The 20413-nt window shown below is 38.4% G+C and overlaps 2 protein-coding genes across 3 annotated transcripts in view; one reads left to right on the forward strand and one right to left on the reverse strand.

Annotated features, from left to right (window-relative positions):
- Positions 1-7029: 7029 nt before the first annotated feature.
- LOC136348973 (trace amine-associated receptor 8c) overlaps positions 7030-20413 on the reverse strand; it is a 59296-nt gene continuing 45912 nt past the window's right edge. For both annotated transcript variants that reach the window (XM_066300182.1, XM_066300183.1), the window contains exons 7-8: positions 8523-8774; positions 7030-8469 (exon numbers count right to left, since the gene is read on the reverse strand). In XM_066300182.1, the coding sequence (XP_066156279.1) occupies positions 8209-8469; positions 8523-8774 (513 nt within the window). In that variant the 3' untranslated portion in view covers positions 7030-8208. The remainder of the gene's footprint in view (positions 8470-8522; positions 8775-20413) is intronic.
- On the forward strand, positions 9270-12646 carry LOC136348947 (odorant receptor 94b-like). The gene is made up of 6 exons (XM_066300148.1): positions 9270-9417; positions 9532-10120; positions 10174-10273; positions 12207-12296; positions 12349-12501; positions 12563-12646. Exons 1-6 carry the CDS (start codon positions 9270-9272, stop codon positions 12617-12619), a joined length of 1137 nt encoding a protein of 378 aa, XP_066156245.1. The 3' UTR covers positions 12620-12646.

Consider the following 20413-nt stretch of genomic DNA (forward strand, 5'->3'; position numbering starts at 1 on the left):
CAATAGAACGTATGTCGATCATCGCTTTTGTATATTTGGTTACTGAAGTAACCTACATCTTTTACGGGTTTTTCATGTCGAAACGTTTCTTTCAGGGACGTTTACTCGATCATTATTTATTATTTTGATTATTTACCATTCGGCTTTTGCATTTTTTCGACAACCAGTATACACAATCGAAGACCTTAAGGAACTGATTACGGCAGAGTATGTAAATGTCACCTCAGAAGTTTTCGGCAATGTCTTCAAGAGTACGAACCGTCGAGCAAATTTATGCATACATCGACATTTTGAGCAATTATTGTAAATTTTTCAAACATTCACGCTTTTTTCATTAAACTGTGTTGTTGAAAAATAGTCTTAGTGTTCGTTTGAAATCATAAGAATTAAAAATAAATAAAGCAACATAACTTCACTCAGGTCCGTGATTAAAAATTAATTTGAACGTCATTTTGTGGTATGTTACCAAGCTGCGACCTACTTTTCATCTTCTATTTCTCTTGTGTAAAATTCGACAGCTGGCCAGATATGAAATTTAAATGATCACACTGTATATATGTACCTTTGTCTGTTATCAATTAGTAGTTTGTCAAATGTTTCGATGATAAATGACAAATGACATAATCAACGCCGATTTCAGGTTCTTGACCTAATGCGATTTTTTAAAAAAGATTATCCGTTTTCATAATATCGATTAAAATTATTAAAGAAACACATATAGAATTAAAACATCTAGAAAGTAAATCACACAGGAGCATATTACCTTAAAATTAAATTATTTCAGAAAGGAGAAACAGAAGAGTTAAAATTCCGAAAACAAACTGCGCACGCGCCCGCCTTTGCTAAATCTGGTAATTCGGCATTGCGGGAAGGTCCCACTATATATATACATATATATATATAGTAGGACAAAAGTGTGTAAAGCAAATAATAATTAATATCTTCAAATGAATAATCTTTACAAAATGTTTATACAGTGCATAAACAACTAGTAAAAACTGATTTAACGGAATTGTTATTAAAAACCAAATATGACAAACTTTGAGAAATATCGTATATTATGCTTGACAACCATGGTATCATTGGGACTCAGCACATTTCAGCTCTAATTAATACGTGGTAACATCGTCTTTCGCTTTGATCACTGCTCGGATTCTTGCAGACATACTTTTCACTAATTTATTATAAAATTCAGTTGTGTCTCCCAAATTTCTTCAACGGCTAATTTTCGAGCTTCAAGGTTCGTTTGAGGATTATTTCTTAGGTACCTTTTCAATTTATGCTAAGCACATTCAATTATGTTCAAATCAGGGCTGCTTGAAAGTAAAGAGATTAATTTAATAGTATTTTCGCTAAGCCGTTGATCTGTTGAACGGGCAGTGCGACGGGAAGCGCTGTTTCGTTGGAAAATGAAATTTTGGTTATTGCTCAACAGACGGATGCTCTTAAGTAATTTGTTCTGTAATATCTGTCTGTACTTTTCAGCATTTATTTTACCGTCTATAAACTCAATTTGACCCAAATCTTTAGCAGACATGGTGCACATCCCCAAATTATTCGACCTTTGGCATACTTCGCGGTTCATCTTAAACAGTCTTTGTGAAATGCCTCTTGTTTTGTCCGTATGATCCTTTTACGTACATCTTTAACACAGACGTAAAATTTGGACTCATCGCTTAAGTGTATCTTCGTTCAATTCTTCTAAGTGTATGACACTTTTGCCTTCGCCCATGTCAATCGATTAATTGACTTTTGTAGCTGTCAATAGATTTTTCTTTGACTTAACGAAAATGATATAAAACAATTTAAATGTCATATACCTACTGAGAGAAAGAGAGAGAGAGAAAGATAAAGAGAAAGAGAGAAAGAGAGAGAGAAGGGATCTTGTAAAAACTAAGTCCGGGTTTATACAAGATCCGTTTTGGACAGCACTTTCCAGATAAATTTAAATTAGATTAATTGTTCCATTTAGCACTGATTGCGTGCAAAGTGCTCCGTCTCTGCTTTTTGCATATTTTAACTAATGCTCGCCGATCTCTTTCATTAATAATTCGAAAGCGACCAATACTCGCACCTTCAATTTTAATTGTACCCCTGTCTTTGTAGTATTTTCCAATATCTCTAACTGATGATTTTGATCATTTTAAGTCCTCTACTATTTTTCTTTTATTGATTTTTCCTTAATATGACGAGAAAAACTATTCGTTTTCAAGGGACAAAGTATACACTTAAAACAATGGCACACGTGTAAGTTAAGTCATTGCAGCATATTACATAACTTATTTGTTAAATAGTCCCAATACATATGTGTCAAGCATAATCTATATTATTTCTGAAAGTTTACAATATTTGGTGTTTAACAATAATTTCATCATTTTTAAGTTTTAATTTAAGTTCATTTAAGTTTTTATTAGTTGTTTAAGCATTGTACAAGCATTTTGAAAATATAATTAATTTAAAGATATTAATAATTATGTTGAGCGATATGCAGGGGTTCCTTCCTTGGAGGTTGCCCCGCGATTATTGTACGAGAGCGCATACACGCGAGCACTACTTGCAACACTTGTCGGTTCGAAGTACCAAATGTACTTCTGTTTACGACAGTCCAGGACGGACTAGATACCTGCTCAGGAATGTAAACACGTAGGATCTCCCGAAAGTCGTGGAATTAGGACAACCCTTTAAACATTAACACGGTTTATCGACTGACTTGTAGCACGTAAGTGTGATTAAAACTTAGTTGAAGAAATACAGGATTGGATGATCGCGATCCGATGAAGAGTATGAGTTATGATTGTGAATTTGCGATGTATCGATCCGCCTTCAACTGATGAGCGACAATCGTGATAGGAAAGAAGATAATTAATTCCCAGCTTCTCCCAGCCCTTAAGTACTGGAAGCTGATGGTCAGCAGACATAGGCGTATTCTTACTCGGAGCGCATTTCAGCCGAAGAATACCCATTTCGCCAGGTCCGACGGCCAATGGGCAGATTGTCTCGTGACCCGAATTTTGCCTTCATCTCGAACGGGACGTGACAACACCCCCAATTACGACCACCGCCAAAGGTAATGGTGGAGAATTCCGGTACCCAAGAACCACATTCGATGCACGTTTATGACTCGCAATTTAGCTCTTAGCAGAAGTACAAAGGACGCGGAATTTGAACCATAAACCATTTCTAGTGAATTTAACGGATCGCGACATCTGTGAGGCAACAAATGTAAGATGTGCAGGGGCGCAACTTGGGGTTTTAACTTTTTTTGTTTCAAGTCAAAGGAAAAATATGCCCTTTTGGGCATTGTTGAGACAAGATTCAATTGAAATAAACCGTACTTTTGGAAGATCGTACACAATTAAGAGAAAAATTAACCTGTTTATGAACAGTTTCCATGCTTTTTTCCAGCACATTTTTGTTTTTGTTAAAAATATTGACAATAATAAAATTATTTTTAAGATGGAATTTCATATTTGTTTATGTAGAGACTTACTTACCTTTTACATATTAAAGGCTTCAATTTCAATTAAATATATTATAGAAAAATGTTAATATATTAAAGTTTCCATACTTCTTTCCACCACCGTATATTAACAGTTTTTATTAGGTCAAAAAAGTATTGGGACAGGTAAACAGAAACTTTGGGCCTTAGCAACTATAATAATATTTCGTCATCAATCCTTTCGCATCTACCACAGCATGCAGACGCCTGGGCGTAGATTTTACCAAATCGTGTCGAGTTCGCTTACGTCCATTTTAGCCCATTCCACGTGTACCCCCTTTCCCATATCATTTTGGGATATTTTAGGTTTGCGAACTTTCAGGTCTCAGGCCAACAGGAAAGTTCTCTGTCGGAGTCATATCCGGAGACTGAGGTGGTGTTCGTAACTGCTGTCGGACGCTACACAGCAACCGCTACTTCGTTTTGGAAACTGTATGTTTGGGGTCGTTCTATTGCTAGAATGCAAATGCCTTCTGTAGCACCGTTTTTTCGGCAGTGATCAGCACGTCATGCCGCAATATATCAATATGTTTGAAGGCATCCTCAGTACCATTAACTAAAACCGGATTTCCCACAGCACTTCAAGACATACAGACCCGAATAAGAGCACTCTCACCACCATCATTCATTGTGGCTCTAATATTCTCTACATTCAATGCCGCATTTGGTTTCCATCACACAAATTTCCGTCCATTCGATTCAGCAACGAAAAGCTTCCTCCCTTGCGCTCTGCCGTAAAAATTGAATCTCTGGATCTCATTCCTAACAGTTTGCCAAGAATTTTTTGATCTAATAAAATATATTTTTTGATTGATGTAGTCCTACAACAAGAAAGCCCTGTTGATTTCAATTGTGAAATGAGTAATTGAGAATATTTAAATTAGCTTTTTGAAAAGTCAGGGGCGTACCAATACTTTTTTGAACTACTCTATATGAAATCATGGCAAAAATGACGCTTTAACGTTGAAATAATCAGTGGTGTTTATACAAAATCTACATATATCTTGATACAAATAATTCACGCTCCGCTGTTTCAATAAATGATCTCTGTCTATTTCCAAAACCTCTCATCATTGGCAAATTTAGAAGCTTCTTTTCTGAAAAATTCATTTTGTACATTAACTACAGCAAGTTGATTACTAGATAGATTAGATAAAAAAGTCATTATAAACCTTATTAATGACGCTGAGAACGGCCTTACGGATCACCCGATTTGTCGCATCTGCACATTTTGAGCCTTTAACTCAATAAAAATAAGTTTGTTTGATTTTTTCACGTTTGCAATCGCTGCTCAACCCCTAGAGTTAATCATAAGACATGTTACATGAAATTTGTTCAAAATACGAAGATGAACTAGAAAATGTCATAAAAATTCCATAAGAAAAAACAGAACTTCCATTCCCTGGTGATATTTCAGAGTTGGCGAACTTTTCGTACACAGTGGATAAAAATATAAAATGGGCGTATACAGGGTGTGTATGAAATATACAGCAAAAATTGAAAAGATTCTTCTCTGGACTATTCTAACGATATTTTATCCTTTGATGATTTTTGGAAAATCTCATCGATCCGACGATACGGGACGAGAAAAATGTTCCAATTCATCAACATTTTATTACCAAATATATTACATTTAAAGTCCCTTAGTCCGCAAGAACTCTTCAAAATGACCACCTCTAGCTAGAACGGAAAAGTCTAATCTTCTCAATGATTGCTGAACTCTTTCGGAAACGTTAGGGTTGTTTCTTATTGAGCCACAACTAGCAATCATCCGATTTCTTAAAGCCGCCGCAATTTCCAATGGACTAGTATAAACTAATGACTTTAGATGTCCGCACAGGACGTAATCCAGGGGGTTTAGATCCGGGGACTGAGCAGGCCATAAGTAAGGTTCACCTAGACTAATTCTGCGATGTGTTACTGTATGAAACACACGAGCGACAATGGTGAAATGCGTGAGAGTACCATCGTGTATGAATTTGCATCTTCGGAACAAGGAGACTTTTCAAAAATTATATTAAAGGACGGAATATTCTTGGAATAGTCCAGGCAATAACCCCCATTGAATTTTTGCCGTATGTTTAAAAATCCCCTTGTATAATGATTAGCAAGGACCGTTCCATTTCCGTTCTTTGATCACTATCAAATCCTGACATATGTGTACATTTGACCAATGAAACTCCTCTATTTTTAATGTGTTTTTTATGTCTTAACGTGTCGCCTCATGTGATATACATATTAACTTAATAGTGGCAGTTTAGCATGAGCTCTGTAGCCATCTGCATCATTATGTGATCGTCTACATCTCATCTCATCGTATTATTTCATCTTATATGTATTTTTTTCACTGGTTCATCACTGACTCGCCGTTCTCAATTTTTGTGATCCTGTTTTTATTTAGACGCATTGTCCATTCGAAGTCTCCTGAGAAATAGGCCTGGAAAAATCAGACAACAATGGCAAGAACCAAATAGGCCATAGCAAACAGTAACGAATTTCATTTTACGGCGTGTGTCCCGGCTCCGACTAATCCCACATCATGCCAATCACACATAGGCCAAATCTCTTCGCAACATTAAATGCCCTCGCCATCCAATTGATCATCAATAATGCAACAGTTCGCGGGGTGGAATTCATTATAGAAAGACAAACTAATAAAGCTCTTCTATATCCCTTTTTACTATACAGAAAGTTCAGTAATCCGTTTAGATTTCAACGTTCATCGATTTCAAGATTTCAGAATCGTGGATGCTGGAGCGATGCCGAGTGCTGCTCCAGGTTCCTTCGGGGCTACCGTTACCACGATGGGGGAGGAACCGCTGATTTAAGTAAAAATTATTGCTTGAGCGATTAAAGTTCTCAGTGCAGTAGGAACTCCCATTTTGTCAAGAATAATACAGTTGGGTGGTTTTTAAGTGAATATGGAGGGATTTTCGAGTTGGTTAGGTAAAATGTGTTTACCGTGGCGTACACCACGGTTTCTCCTGTAACGACTCATTTAGGCCGAATTTTTTGGTAGGTACAGTAGCGCACAGAATTTTAAAATTTTTGCTCTTCGAGTATGCACGTTCATACTGGACACAACGTGTGTCTTTTCCTGCTTGGTGAGAGTGAAAATTGACTAGGATATTTCTGTAGTTTCCAGAGTAGTCAACTGATTTGAACTTCTGTTTGAGGAAACTTGCAGGAGAGCAAAATTCCATAGATTTTGGCAGAAATAGATTTTAAAAAATTCGAATTTAAGACCCTGCTTGTATGAGGAAGTGATCTAATCTTTTTTACCATCAATTGGGGAACACTGTAGATGTATTGCAGTAGCCGACCCAGGTTGATGGCAACGCAACGATAACAATATAAGAAATGGAAAACTTATTCGAATTTTTAAGACTTTGCGCAAATGGATTTTCTTCAAATTTATCTCATGATCTGTGCGAGGAAAATCATTATCAACTGAAGTTTCTGTCGCAATAAAATGGCAAGAACGTACATAAAAACTTTATGTTAACACAATAACACATTAAATGGTCTATAGGAAAGTATTACAATAACCCGTATGTACAATTTAACAAGTTAGGAAATGCATATTAAATGGTATTATTAACTCTATTCGATCAGTTACTAGCGGAACGAAGTCGCTTCTGTACACAAGTCTTGTAGAATTACTTACTAGAAATACCTACCTCCTATTATTATCTGCTTAACTTAATTTTAAGTAAACGCCTTAGTAGGAAATTGTGTCAAGCCATTTCGATGCTCTTACAATTCAATTCAATTCAGGTTAGTTCGTATTGGCTCCTCCAGTTTCCTAACAATTCAATTGAGTTTTTTCCTCTAATACGCTACAGTAGGGGAGTCTTATGTGGGGGTTGTGATTTGGAAGTTCTCGTAAAATAGAGATACGTAACAATTCGCCAAGAGTATCGACAAATGATGTTTTAATCAGAGGCGTGACGTTAATCGAACATAAGGAATGGGATGTGCGGTAAATTAGGTTCTAACAGATGTCTAAATAAACGCACTAAAAATATAAAAAACTTAAATGAGACATTTGACCTTGCGACGAACGGAAGAGTTGGTCATGCGCCCTTTTGTCGCGTGTTCTACGTTATTAGCGCCGTGCATCGCTAAGGTGTTATTGTTTCCAATTCGAACACGATTTTTGTAGATCGTCAAAGTTGCGGAAAAAGCTGCGGAGTCGTTAGTTATCTGATTTCCTTGCAATTTTTCTCAGATTTCAAGTATCAGAAAAGAGAAATTGCGACTTTGGTACAACGTCACTTAGACTTGTGTCTGCTCTTTTAATCGTAAAGTAGAACTGCTTCGACGTGACGTAATTTAGTCGCATTTTTCCAACCGTAGCAACAATTTTCAAAATTTGGCAAACACCGACGTGAGGTTACTCAGACGGAAACTTTGCTAAACTCAAAAATGAAAATGACAAAAAAATGTTGAAAACATTCAATCATCTCTCGGTCAACTGGACCTCAAACCGAGTACGTATACAGGCAAATCTACAAATTTTTGCAGCATTTTTGTTGCCGTCATCAAGTATCATTCCTTATACCAAAAGCCTTCCAGCGACCGTTAAACGTCACAACGCAATCGAAAGAGATGACCACGCGTCACTCCCTGGAGACGATAGCGGTTTCGGCCGAACTGCCCATGCTTTCACCTCCCAAATCGAACGTCTGCGTGGTCTTGTCCAACTTTCATAAGTCCGACAGAGAATTATTTATCACGCTCATCTCGATGGCCCCATTGCAGTCCAGTTTCGGACCCTGCTGGGTTTGGGGCGGTCCTGGAAGGGAATTGGACGATACCGTACGCTCTAGAATTTCGCCCCAGTACTTTTCGGAAAGGCCTTCGAGATCACAGTCGGGGGTGTGTCCTAGATAGTTCGACGAAGGCGAGTTATTGCAAAAGTGTTCGAATTGTTGCTTTTTTTTGTCGTGAATCCGACGACAGAGAAACTGAAAGGAAAAAATATCTGCACGATGGGATCTTCAACCCAAATTGTGCTTACCCCGCTAAAAATTTCCCTACATATCCTCCTAAAGTGATTATTGAGCGTCCAGTAAATGAAGGGGTACCAGAAGTTATTGCTTAAGGCCATCCAGGTGGCGATGAAGTCCAAGGCAGGGGGCGCCCTGGATCCGGTGCAGGCGGCTACTACTTCCTGGATCGTCCAGGGCGTGACTAAAACGATGAAACCCAACGACATGGCCGCCATGGTCCGCGAGCATACGAGGCTCAGTTTGCGTTCTTGGTCTATTAACTGAAATTAAGAAGAGTGTCATGTGGCGAAACTGAAAAATATTTTTACGCCATTTGAGCTGAAAATCACACCATCAGGTACATCCACGATGAATTGGGCCGGAAATTACTAGTTCCATTGTAGGAGTTGCATTGAGGGAGTGGGAAATGAGCGGGGAACTCATCAGGAATATCGAACGAAATTTGTATTTCTTCATTATGTGCAAATTATTTTTATCAAAACCTAAAAATATTATCATCCGTATCAGCCATGTATGCAATTTCCTAAACCATTAGTTTGGATGCACAAAATACATACCCATACAATTTCCCTTGCATGTAAACAAATCGCCCTTCGCTTACAAATACGAGGGCAATTTATAAAACTGCATGGAAACATGTGGCGGAAAATTGCGGCAAATCATATGCCATCAGGAAAATTTACTCTCATCATCTTGAGCAAATCGCCTTTGTATTTTACCACTAATAGACCGATTATTGGATCAGCCACTATACCATGAACAGTCCGCTAAGCAATGACGATCGAGGGGAGAGGAGTCCTCTACGACACCACTTCGTTTCGATTTTTGATATTTTGCAAGTTTCTCCCGAAAAACGGTCAAAACCCCCTTCATTATCTCATAAAAATCAGAGTGATTTTCTCAGTAGTGCTCGTGCTCAACTTTTTCCTCGCTGCATATATTTATACAGGTTTAAAACGTAACTTTTTTCCCGCATCACGAAAACCTCATCGCTAACGAAAAGTTTTTATTTTGCAGGGCACTTAGCATTGGATGTAATAAAATTCGGGATGGTCTGCCTGGTCTCCTTTGCTGGGGTGATGTGGATAAATGTGTTCTGCGTGAAGAACCGGGAATTGCTTTTGACTTTGACGAATAAAGTGGTGAATTTTGAAACGTTCAAGAAACCGCCCCAATTTGACAAATATCACAAAAAACTCAAGCTTTTCTCAAAGCTGCACTTGGCTTATATAATCTGCGCCTCGGCTTCTTATTTCATATTCTTTGCTCCCATGCACAGGCGCACTTGTTCCAAAATCAACAAAATCAGGAACTTAACGGAGGTTTGCACTTTGCTGATACCTCTGCACATATTTTTTGTGGAGAATCAGAAACTGGGCAAATCTCCCACAGTTTACATAATCGATTCTATTATATTCTTCATTGCCTTCTACATGTACGTAGCAGGTGGCACCGTTGTGTGGCTCAATGTGGAGCTGGTCGAATATATCCGAATCCGGATTAGACATGTTAAAATGTTGCTACTAAAGGCTATGAGAAATGCCGATGAAGTCGCAAGGAGAAGGGAGTTTCGGTATGCGTTGAAGTACCACGTAGCTGTTTATCAGTTGAGTAGATTGGAGATTTGGTGGTCTCAGGATAATAAGAGTTTCGTTGCAGAATGGGGATCCTAGCTGATAAGTTCTTTGGTATAGAGCTATTTTTGCACGTTATATTGACGGGAATGATTTTGGGAGTTTCGGCCTTTGTGATGATACAGGTAAAGAGTTGCACTAAGAAGTCAAATTAGAGAGGAAAACACTGGGGCTCCTCGATGCACACAGGAACGACGCGAAGTTACCAGAAAATCCAGCATAAAGACAGAAACCGTTATTCTAAAGAAATCGGGACCAGAAAATGGTCCAAAAGCTCTTTTTAATTAAAAAAAAGTTAGAAGCTAGTTGACGATAGTTTATCATCGACGGTATAGGAGTGCCGTTCCGCGCATTTGACATCGAAATAATTTATGTTCATTTATACAGGGCGTTAATTAAGTACGTGCAGATAATCCAAGGGATGAACCTCTGACCGATTCCAATACAAAAAGTTCCAATTAACGTGTGGTCGCGACGGCCCCGCTCGAGAGATGCAGAGCGTTTAAGTTTTAATTTGAATTTGATTTTCTGCGAATACTTTCGGACACAGATGAGTCAATCGGATGAAATTCAACAGATGTTCCCCGACAGTACTTTTTTAAATCGGACTAAACGTACAATAATGAACAAAAGCGGCCTAGAGCGTGGGGCAAAAAAGTTGTGGTCAATTTAAATGTGATGAAACCCTCTACGTGGCGCCCTCTATCGGTAATCAGAAAACTAAGATAACGTTTGGGTTTCGCATCATAGGTGTCAGGACCAACGGTAATTGCTCATAAGCCTACATATTGGCCGATTCCCCCACCTGTTCTACGCTGTATGCGTGGGTTGTCAACTTTTATCTAGTTTATGAGACTTGGGGGCTGTATGGACGCCACCGCGAAGGAGCTGTAGGCGGATTTCGCGCGTGGCCCCAGGGCGCGAGACACATTTGTTACATTGCCCAGGCCTCACGAAAATCATTAATTCTAGATGAGGATTGCAAAGACCTTTTGAGGTGTTGTACTTCCATAATTTTGTATAAAACAGACGCCCCGGACCGTGGGAATCGGTCTGCGGCAGTTGTGATTGGCGAGCACGTAGGCGGAGGGAGGCCGGAAATTACGAACTTGGTCGCCACCACCGGCGAAGCCAAAAAGTCTCAAGAATTTCCCAGTCGGTTTTTCCCCAATTCTCTTCTCGACCACACGCAAATGACCTCACTCCATTTGTTCGTTACATTCTTCAGTTTTACAAGCCAGCGCGGTTCTGGGCAATATCCAGTTATCAAAATAAAGTGTATGTGTTAACCGAATTACAAGGCCTTTGTTCTGTGAACCTTTGCTTCAGGGTGTAAACGGGTAGTTGTATTCCGGGGCAAAACTGAAAAAAAACCGCCAATGTTGAATTTCGTCCCATTGACTCATCTGTGCCCAAAAATATTCACAGAAAACCAAGTTAAAATTTAAACACTTTGTATCTCTTGAACGGAGCCGTTGCGACCATATGTTGATAGGAGCTTTTCGTATTGGGATCGGTCGGAGATTCATTCCTTGAAATATCTGCACGTACTCAACTAACGCCCTGTATAAGAGAAATTTTTGCTGGGAAATGAAGAAATACAAATAACATTGGCATTATTCGGAAACAATTATACCAACGCCGAATCTTTTTATTAATTTATAGTTTAAAATTTTTAGCGTCTGCGCACAAGTAGATACAACGAGTATGAAGTGAGCAATGAAATTATTATAGAATATGCGATGAAATAATTGTGAATATTTTCTGAAGATGCTGGTGAGCATTCCATTGAATCCAATTTATCGTTAGAGCATGTCAGATAGATGCATGGTAAAATTGAGCATAAATAGCAGCAATCAGCTAATTGAAGGAATTAAATGAAACATTTTGTTGTTAAGCGAGAGTCATAATTAACATACGGGATGAAGCGACTAAAACTTTCTCTATTTTTGGGCAGAGCGATTGTAAAATTCTTTTCTACTACTAAGTAGAAAAGACTATTTTACTACTAAGTGGGCCAATCGCGTATTCACTTTTTCAAAATACCTTAAACTTTAGGACGGAAGTTTGGAGTCTCTAGTGATTTTCGTTGGGTGGCTGAACGCAATCATCATGGGTTGTGTTGCCGGCCAAAATCTGACCAACGAAGTAATCTGGCCGTCTCTGTTGTTTATAACATTTCAAGTTTTCACTTTTTCAGAGCTCGACCATATTTGACGTTTTATATCACGTGAAATGGTATGATTTCGATGCGGGCCTCAAAAGGGATTTAGTGTTCTTTTTGTTACGTAACAACCGGCCAATGCGCATCCGTGCTGGTAACGTTGTAATGACTAATCTCCTTTTGATACAGGTAACCCTCAGATGGGAAAGTTACGCTCTACTAAATCAGACGCAATAACTTCACTTTTTAGATCCTGAGAACAGCTTACTCTTACATAGCTTTTTTGATGAACATTGCTAAAAACTGAATTAATTTCAAAATGACCGTCTACGAATACATTGATGCACTAGTTGATGCTTGAAACTTATAAAACCTGAAGCCATTAGAGATAGTGAACGCGTGACCATACAAAGACGTGAGCAGACTTAAATTAGGGGATTTTGTTGCCTTTAATTCAATTATAGACATAACTGTGGATTAAATTTCAAAATGGACTGACTGGACGTCTCAAAGACGGTACTATTGGGTTGTTCGATAATTAACGTCGTTTTATTCTCGTAGATGACTTAATTTATATTTATATCGAGTGATAGTGATCTCGCCGCATGTGCCGTTTTAAAGGTTATGTTTCAGGCTTTTTTCGATCGAAAATCGAACGCGATTAGTCAACAAGAAGTCGTTTAAAATTTAAGTTGAAGATGGACAGTCGAAGTGGGCATCATCGACGCATTTCATTACTTCACTTTCGAAAGGGCAAAGATGCAGCACGAGCTCAGAAAGAATTGTGCGAAGTGCATGGTGAGGGCTGCCTCACTGAACGCCACTGCCGGCGTCGGTTTTCTCGCTTTCGTTCCGGAAATTTTAATGTCCAACACGCTGGACGCCCAATCACCATTGGTAACGATAAACTTAAGGCCTCAATCGAAGCCGATCGGCGTATGACAACTCGAGAGATGGCAGAAAAGTTGATTCGGTCGTTTCTCTGCGTTTAAAAGAGCTTGAGTACGTCAGCAAATCGGATGTTTGGGTTCCTCACGAATTGAAGGAAACTCACCTCATCCAACGCATTGACATAAGCGATTCTTCGCTGAATCGCAACCAAAAGGACCCACTTCTAAACAGAGTCGTAACGGGTGATGAAAAATGGATCGTCTACGATGACGTAGTCCGAAAACGATCATGGACCAAACAAGATAAACCTGCGCAATCGACGTCCAAAGCCAACATTCATCAAACGAAGATTTTGCTATCTGTGCGGTGGGACTACCAGGGTATTCTTTGCTTTGAACTGCGTCCGAGAAACCAAACTATTGATTCGAATGGTTACTGTCGTCGGCAATTGAAATTGAACGAAGAAATCAAAAGAAAGCGTCCTGAACTCGCCAATCGCAAAGGGGCTCTGATCCATCATGATGACGCTAGACCCCGTACGTCTTTGATAACGCGTCATAAATTATTGGAACTAAATTGGGAACCGATACCTCGTCCACCATATTGCCCTGACTTGGCGCCATCAGATTATTATTTGTTTCGTTCTCTTCGAAGTCATTTAAATGGTAAAAATTCCGATTCTGATCGAGCCGTTAAAAATGAGTTAAATCAATTTTTTACTTCTAAAAATCGAGGCTTTTTCGAACGCGGAGTTTCCCAACTTGCCGAGAGATGGCGAAAGGTCATCCACCAAGATGGCCGCCACATCATCGATTGATATTTATTATTAATATTGGTATATTCACTTTGAAAAAATATAGAAAATACGACATTAATTATCGAACAACCCAATATTTTTTTACGTGGCATTTTAAGATAATTTTTTAGATGTACCTTAACGGAGTAAACGTAGCCACGTGTGCTTGAAGCCTCTAAGTTTTAGATATGTGCAACTGACATTAATGCCCTTTTCTTCCAACTTAGCGCACTGAGCATTTCCTTCGAAGGATTTTATTTTTTCAATTAGAGATATGTATATTGCCTAGTCGTAGTTCCAATCTATTTTAATTGAAACGAAGTTGTCAGATATGCTGCACATTGATAAAAAGGCGTCGCATAATAGATTTTCACCTGCTCTTGAGTACATTTGTCTTATAATTTATTCTCCTGATGATTGAATTACCCTTTAAGCATAGCTGGAAACAACTACTCTTGCGGAATAAACGTAGCCAGCCACACTGCAAATTAACACCAACTATAAGCCGCTCATACTGAGTTGGAATTCCTAGTTTCTCGTGTCAGATACATACTTGTTCAATTAGAACGTGCCTCGGGAAAATTTTGATAAGTTTTCCTAAACATTAATTTATTGTTTACATATACAGGGTGTTCCAAAATTATGGCGACAAATCGATAGAGACAACAGATTATCGAAAAATAAACGTTGTTTACTTAATAAAAGAATGTCTTAAGACCCGTAATTTCTGAGATACAGGGTGTTTATTATTTTTTTTTTTTTTAGTTTTTTTTAAATCTACTGAGACTATTGAAATGAAAATTGGTCCATCTCTGTTCCGTAATCCGATAAATTAGATGGGGATAATTAAAATTTTGTACATAATAGAGGGCGCTAGTTATGCGTGTATCATTATATATTTTCATCCGAAACTTAAAAAAATTTTTATTTATCGCTAAAAGAGTTCAAGAATATTAAAAAACTGTCAATTCTGCATAAAAAAGTTACTCTTAGTAAAATTCTCTGAAGCGAACGGTTGCCCAGAAAAATGACAATACGAAAGAATTTATCCAGAAAGATTTCCTACTCCACGACATCCTAGTAGGGCAAAATTTCCAGCAATCGTTAGACGCTTGCGTGAAAGTGGTACATTGTTGCTTAATAGGCACGATGCCGGTGCACCAAGAAGAGTTCGTTCTGGACAAGTGGAAGGGGACATCCTCCAAAGAATTGAAAATCAACCACCCACGAGTACTCGGGCAATTGCTAATGAATTGGGAGTTTCAAATTCGACGGTCTGGAGAACTTTGAACGATGGAGATAATAAGAGATCGTCTTAATGAGGTTTATGGAAAACGCCGGATAAGTAGGTTTGGTCCAGTGGCATGGCCCCCTCGTTCCCCTGATTTGACCCCCCTGGATTATTGTCTTTGGGGTTTAGTGTACACGAAATCAGTAATAAATGTTGACGAATTAGGTGAAAGAATGTTCAATGCTTTTGATGTGATTCGGAATACCCCAGGAATTTCCCAAAGGGGACAACAAAAGTTGTTACGACGGAGCAATTTATGTGTTGACCAAAGCGGTCATCACTTTGAACATTTGTTGTAATATTCGTGTTTATTTCATTGTGATTACATACACATTTGTATTGTAATTAGATAGTAATAAAAGCAGTGATAGAAAAACCTCAGACTTTTTTATTTAAAAGCGGTGAAAATCCATATGACAATTATTGTCATTTTTCTGGACAACCGTCCACTTCAGAGTATTTTACTACTTTTTTTAATGCAAAATTGACAGTTCTTTGATATTCTTGAACTCTTTTACCGGTAAATCTAAATTTAAAAAAGTTTTGGATGAAAATATGCAATGGTACACGTACGACTAGCGCCCTCTATTATGTACCAAATTTTCATTATCCTCATCTAATTTATTGGATTACGAAACAGAGATGGACCAATTTTCATTTCAATAGTCCCAGTAGATTTTAAAAAAACTAAAAAAAAAAAAAAATTTAACACCCTGTATCTCAGAAATGACGGGTCATAAGACAATCTTTTATTAAGGAAACTATATTTATTTTTCGATAATCTGTTACCTCTATCGATTTGTCACCATAATTCTGAAACACCCTGTATACCGAGGCCGTTGTATTCCGGGTGATTCCACAAGATGGCTCGCTTTTATAACTTTTTCGTTTTTAAACTTTGAAAATTGAAATTTGGAGAGAAGCTCTACGAGAATAGAGCCGATAGATTGGCGTTAGTGGCGCTTACCTAACATTTCCGGTTAAACCAAAAATGGTCTCAAACTTCGATTTTTAAATGTAATGCCATGTGAATTTTTACTTTTTTGTAAGTTAAAGGTCGTTTTTAGTCTAAAAATATGTCATTTGACAAAAAAAAATTTTTTTTTTTGGTTTTTCCATGTCGAGCTGTGCCATTGAAGCATGCGTATTAGAGACAATTTTAGGTCAGAATTAAGGGAAAAAATACTAATGTGTCGTCTTATTGAGTACTTTTTTTTATAAGCAATTTAAATATCGGAAAACAATTTTTCCCCATAGTCTTCCGTTGTTCAAATGACTGCGTGGTGGCTTATTGCGATTTTCCAAAAGACTATTCTTCCCAAATTTTTTGATGCCAAATACGGCGTATGTTTATTTGGAAATGCCCCGTTAATTCTTTAAAAACATTAAAATATAGAGAATAATACGTTGGCAGCGGAGTACCGGAGGCCGCCTTTCAAAGGGCAAAACAAGAGAATAAAATATTTCTACTTGTAAAAAATGTGTGCAGTCGTAAAAACGGGACCGAATTAAATTATAAAAAAATGTATAATTTTATTAAAAGTAAAAGAAATTGATGTGCTTTCAGTATTTGGAGAATGTTGCTAAAGCCATTCCGACGCCGTGCGACTCTACGCGGAAACGTTTCCATTTAAAACCCATCCAGGCCGCCACCATTTGGAAAAATTAGTGAACAAAATGAGAACGGGAAATTCCAACGAAAATGAAAACTTTATTATCAGTGAAGACAAAGAAATCGATGGTTTATTTATGGTAGAAATTGGTCCATGTACATCAATTCGCGAGATAGCTCTAGAATGTGAGATTAGCTGTTCGTCAGGACGTCGGGTTTTAAAATAAAGTTTTCCATTTCATTAGCATTACTCATTTTCATTTAATTCATTAATGTTTTAAAACAGTGGCGGCTTGGACGGTTTCTAAGAGAAAATCTCTCTGCACGGAGTCGCACAGCATCGGAAGGCCGTTAACGGCATTCTCCAAATACCAACAGCTTTTCGATTTTTTCCCAAAAAAAAAAAATTATGACATATTTTTAAACTTAAAACGCCCTCTAGATTCTAAAAAAGAAAACAATTTATAGGGGGTTGCATTTAAAAATCGAACGTTGAGGTCACTTCCGGTTAAACCGGAAGTGATAGATGGACGTCATTAATATCGACCAATCGTCTCTATTCTCATAGAGCTGCCGTTCAAATTTCAACTTTCTAATTTTAAAAGCAGCAAAATTACAAGTACCAGCCACCGCTTCGAATCACCCGGTATACGAAGCAAGGGCCATAACTTTTAAATGCTTTTTCGATCAAAAAACGTTTCAAGTAAAAGTACGAGGCTATTTTCTTGCCACACTCCGATGACTCTCGACTTTTTTTTCTTCCCTGTAACAGTCCAGTGACGTCCGACTTTTGATTATCAAACGTATCCCCCTATCATAATGTGTCTAGTCGTTATTCAAACAGTGCTATTTTTTGCACGAGCGATCTTCCCACGTGAACGCGGGCAGGTTGCCTGATCGAGACCGTATTACATCCACGATACGAGCCCCGAAGACATCTACGTTATTTGGCGCGATCCTCATAAAATCGATCTTTTAAATGGCCTCAAAACAAAAAGTTGCGAGGATTTAAGTCTGGCGACTGAGCCGGCCATTCTATTTAACCCCGACGGCTAATCCACCTATCTGGAAAGACCAGATTTAAAAAGTTTTTAAATTTCAGTCTGGAACGAAGAGGTGCTACGTATTGCTGGAACCGTACTTCGTTAATGTCATCGCCATAAATAACGCAGATACAATTTGTTGTTTTAACAATTGTGGATATTTTATGGTGGTCAAATTACCATATATGAAAAACGGTCCATATACTGCCTGCGATGCCGGTCAACACATTTATTTTTTTAGGTTTTCGCGTATGGTCGTCTGCCGTCCACTGGGGACTGCGTCGAGACCAGCAAAGACAATTATATCTGTCCTAGATAAAGCAGATTTGGCTTATTCTGAGAATAAAATTTTATCTGAAAGGTTAGGGTTTTCTTTAGGATTCCTCGTCACGATTTCGCAAAATTTCATTCTTCTATCAAAACGATCCTCGCCAAGTTCCTGCACTAAATGAACCTTGTAGGGATGAAATTTTTCCTTCTTTAGGATACTGCGCACACTCCAAATATTGGATGGTCTGCGGCCAAGCGCTCCAAGACCTCTTAGAGTTTCTTCCACAGCAAACGGGACATCTAGCGCGGCATCACCAACTGTAGCAGATTTCGCTCGTCCCGTTTTAGACTTGTCCTGGACACTTTCCTTCTGCATATAACTGTATCTCTTATACCTTTGACATAGAGAATTGCGATATGGGTGTTTTGGACTTAATACATGTTTACTATTATTATCATTATTATTTTAGTTTGTCATAGGCCAGGGTGATGTATTCTCTGTGTTACGCCTATGACTGGCATTATCGTGCAGGATAGATTCATAAGGCTGCCCTTGAAGATCAAGCATAAGGTGCCCTGTCGGCGGGAATTTTCCCAGAGGTATTCCCTTTGACTTTAAAAGAGCAGTGTCTGCGTCTGGAGTCGGAACCTTTTACAAGGAATGAAATCCTGCACGATAGCTGCGTTTATGCTATGCTAAACAGTTTTTATTGTTCTTTAGTCAGGGTACGCCCATGGCTAGTGCCCGGTTTTTTTATACATACTTAAGGCTGGAAAGGCAGTGGATCCTTCTCTTTCTTTAGTGTCGTCACAATCAAGTTGTACGTGTGCGCCTCTGTTAATAAGTAAGAAAAATATATACAAGTTTTAAGAAAGAAGCACCTAGTTTATATTAAAAAAAAAGGGGAAATAACTAAAGGTAACTCCTCTTTTTTACAATGGGCAGCCAATTCGGGGGCACTTCACTGCAGACTGCCGCGACTTCTTGTCGGCCCCTTTTGCGACCTCCATACCCAATCATTATTCACGAATCAATCCTCTCTTTTCCCGTCAAATACACCATTTTTAGCAATACAAATGTATGTATTACACGGGGTATGTCTAAAACAAACGAGGTGATAAATCAGATAGGCAAGCAAAAAAATTACTATTGCTTTTTTTTAAATAAAAAATTGCAATTTCCGACCTGCTATTTACTTAGCGCCTAAAACACACAGAAGGTATTTTTGTGATTTTGCTTTTCTAATCGAATTAAATTTTTTTAACAAAAAAAGGAAAAAAAAATTTTATTTCCAACTTTTTTTTTTTTTTTTAATTCATCTTCAGTGAAATACGACGTGTCTGAGGGCACAAATAAGTGTAGGTTTCACGAAATATGTCAGGAATAAAAGGTCACATTTGATAAATAAATGCTGGACTTCATCGGACCGTTACGAAGCGGGGAAAAAAAATTCGAGATCGTCGAAAAGCGACTACGAATGAGCCTTGCACCTTTACATGGAACACTTTTCGATACAAAAATTTATTTAAAATGTTAGCGCCATCATTCCACATACAGGGTGTTAATTAAGTACGCGCAGATAATCCAAGGGACGAACCCCTGACCGATTCCGACGGAAAAAGTTCCAATTAACGTGTGGTCGCGACGGCCCCGCTCGAGAGATGCAGAGCGTTTAAGTTTTAATTTGAATTTGATTTTCTGCGAATACTTTCGGACACAGATGAGTCAATCGGATGAAATTCAACAGATGTTCCCCGACAGTACTTTTTTAAATCGGACTAAACGTACAATAATGCAAAAAAGCGACCTACAGAGCGGGGCAAAAAGGTTGGGGCCTATTTAAATGTGATGAAACCCTCTACGTGGCGCCCTCTATCGGTAATCGAAAAAACTAAGATAACGTTTGGGTTTTGTTGGGAAGATACCTAACATCTTCGCCCACTAATAAACTTCTTTTTATGTTGCCAACGTATGACCCTTAAGGGCAGGGTTCACATTAGTCAACTGCATACACATTCCGCACTCTTCCCGCGCTCATAACTCTTCTCACCCACCATTTTGCTCACGCCTTCATGACACCGTGTTGATAAGCATTTCTTAGTCCTCAGCATCAATAATTCACGTTAAATGGTACGACTATGAGGTGGTAAAAATATAAATGGGTAACATTCACATTCGGTGGGGACAACTGAGATTC

The sequence above is a fragment of the Euwallacea fornicatus genome, chromosome 36, assembly GCF_040115645.1.
Source record: "Euwallacea fornicatus isolate EFF26 chromosome 36, ASM4011564v1, whole genome shotgun sequence".
Classification (NCBI taxonomy): Eukaryota; Metazoa; Arthropoda; class Insecta; order Coleoptera; family Curculionidae; genus Euwallacea; species Euwallacea fornicatus.

Coding starts and splice junctions, on each gene's coding strand:
- LOC136348947 (XM_066300148.1), top strand. CDS start 9,270: ATGAACAGTCCGCTAAGCAATGACGATCGAGGGGAGAGGAGTCCTCTA. Junction 10,274..12,206: donor CGGCCTTTGTGATGATACAG/GTAAAGAGTTGC, acceptor CTTAAACTTTAG/GACGGAAGTTTGGAGTCTCT. Junction 12,297..12,348: donor GCCAAAATCTGACCAACGAA/GTAATCTGGCCG, acceptor TCACTTTTTCAG/AGCTCGACCATATTTGACGT.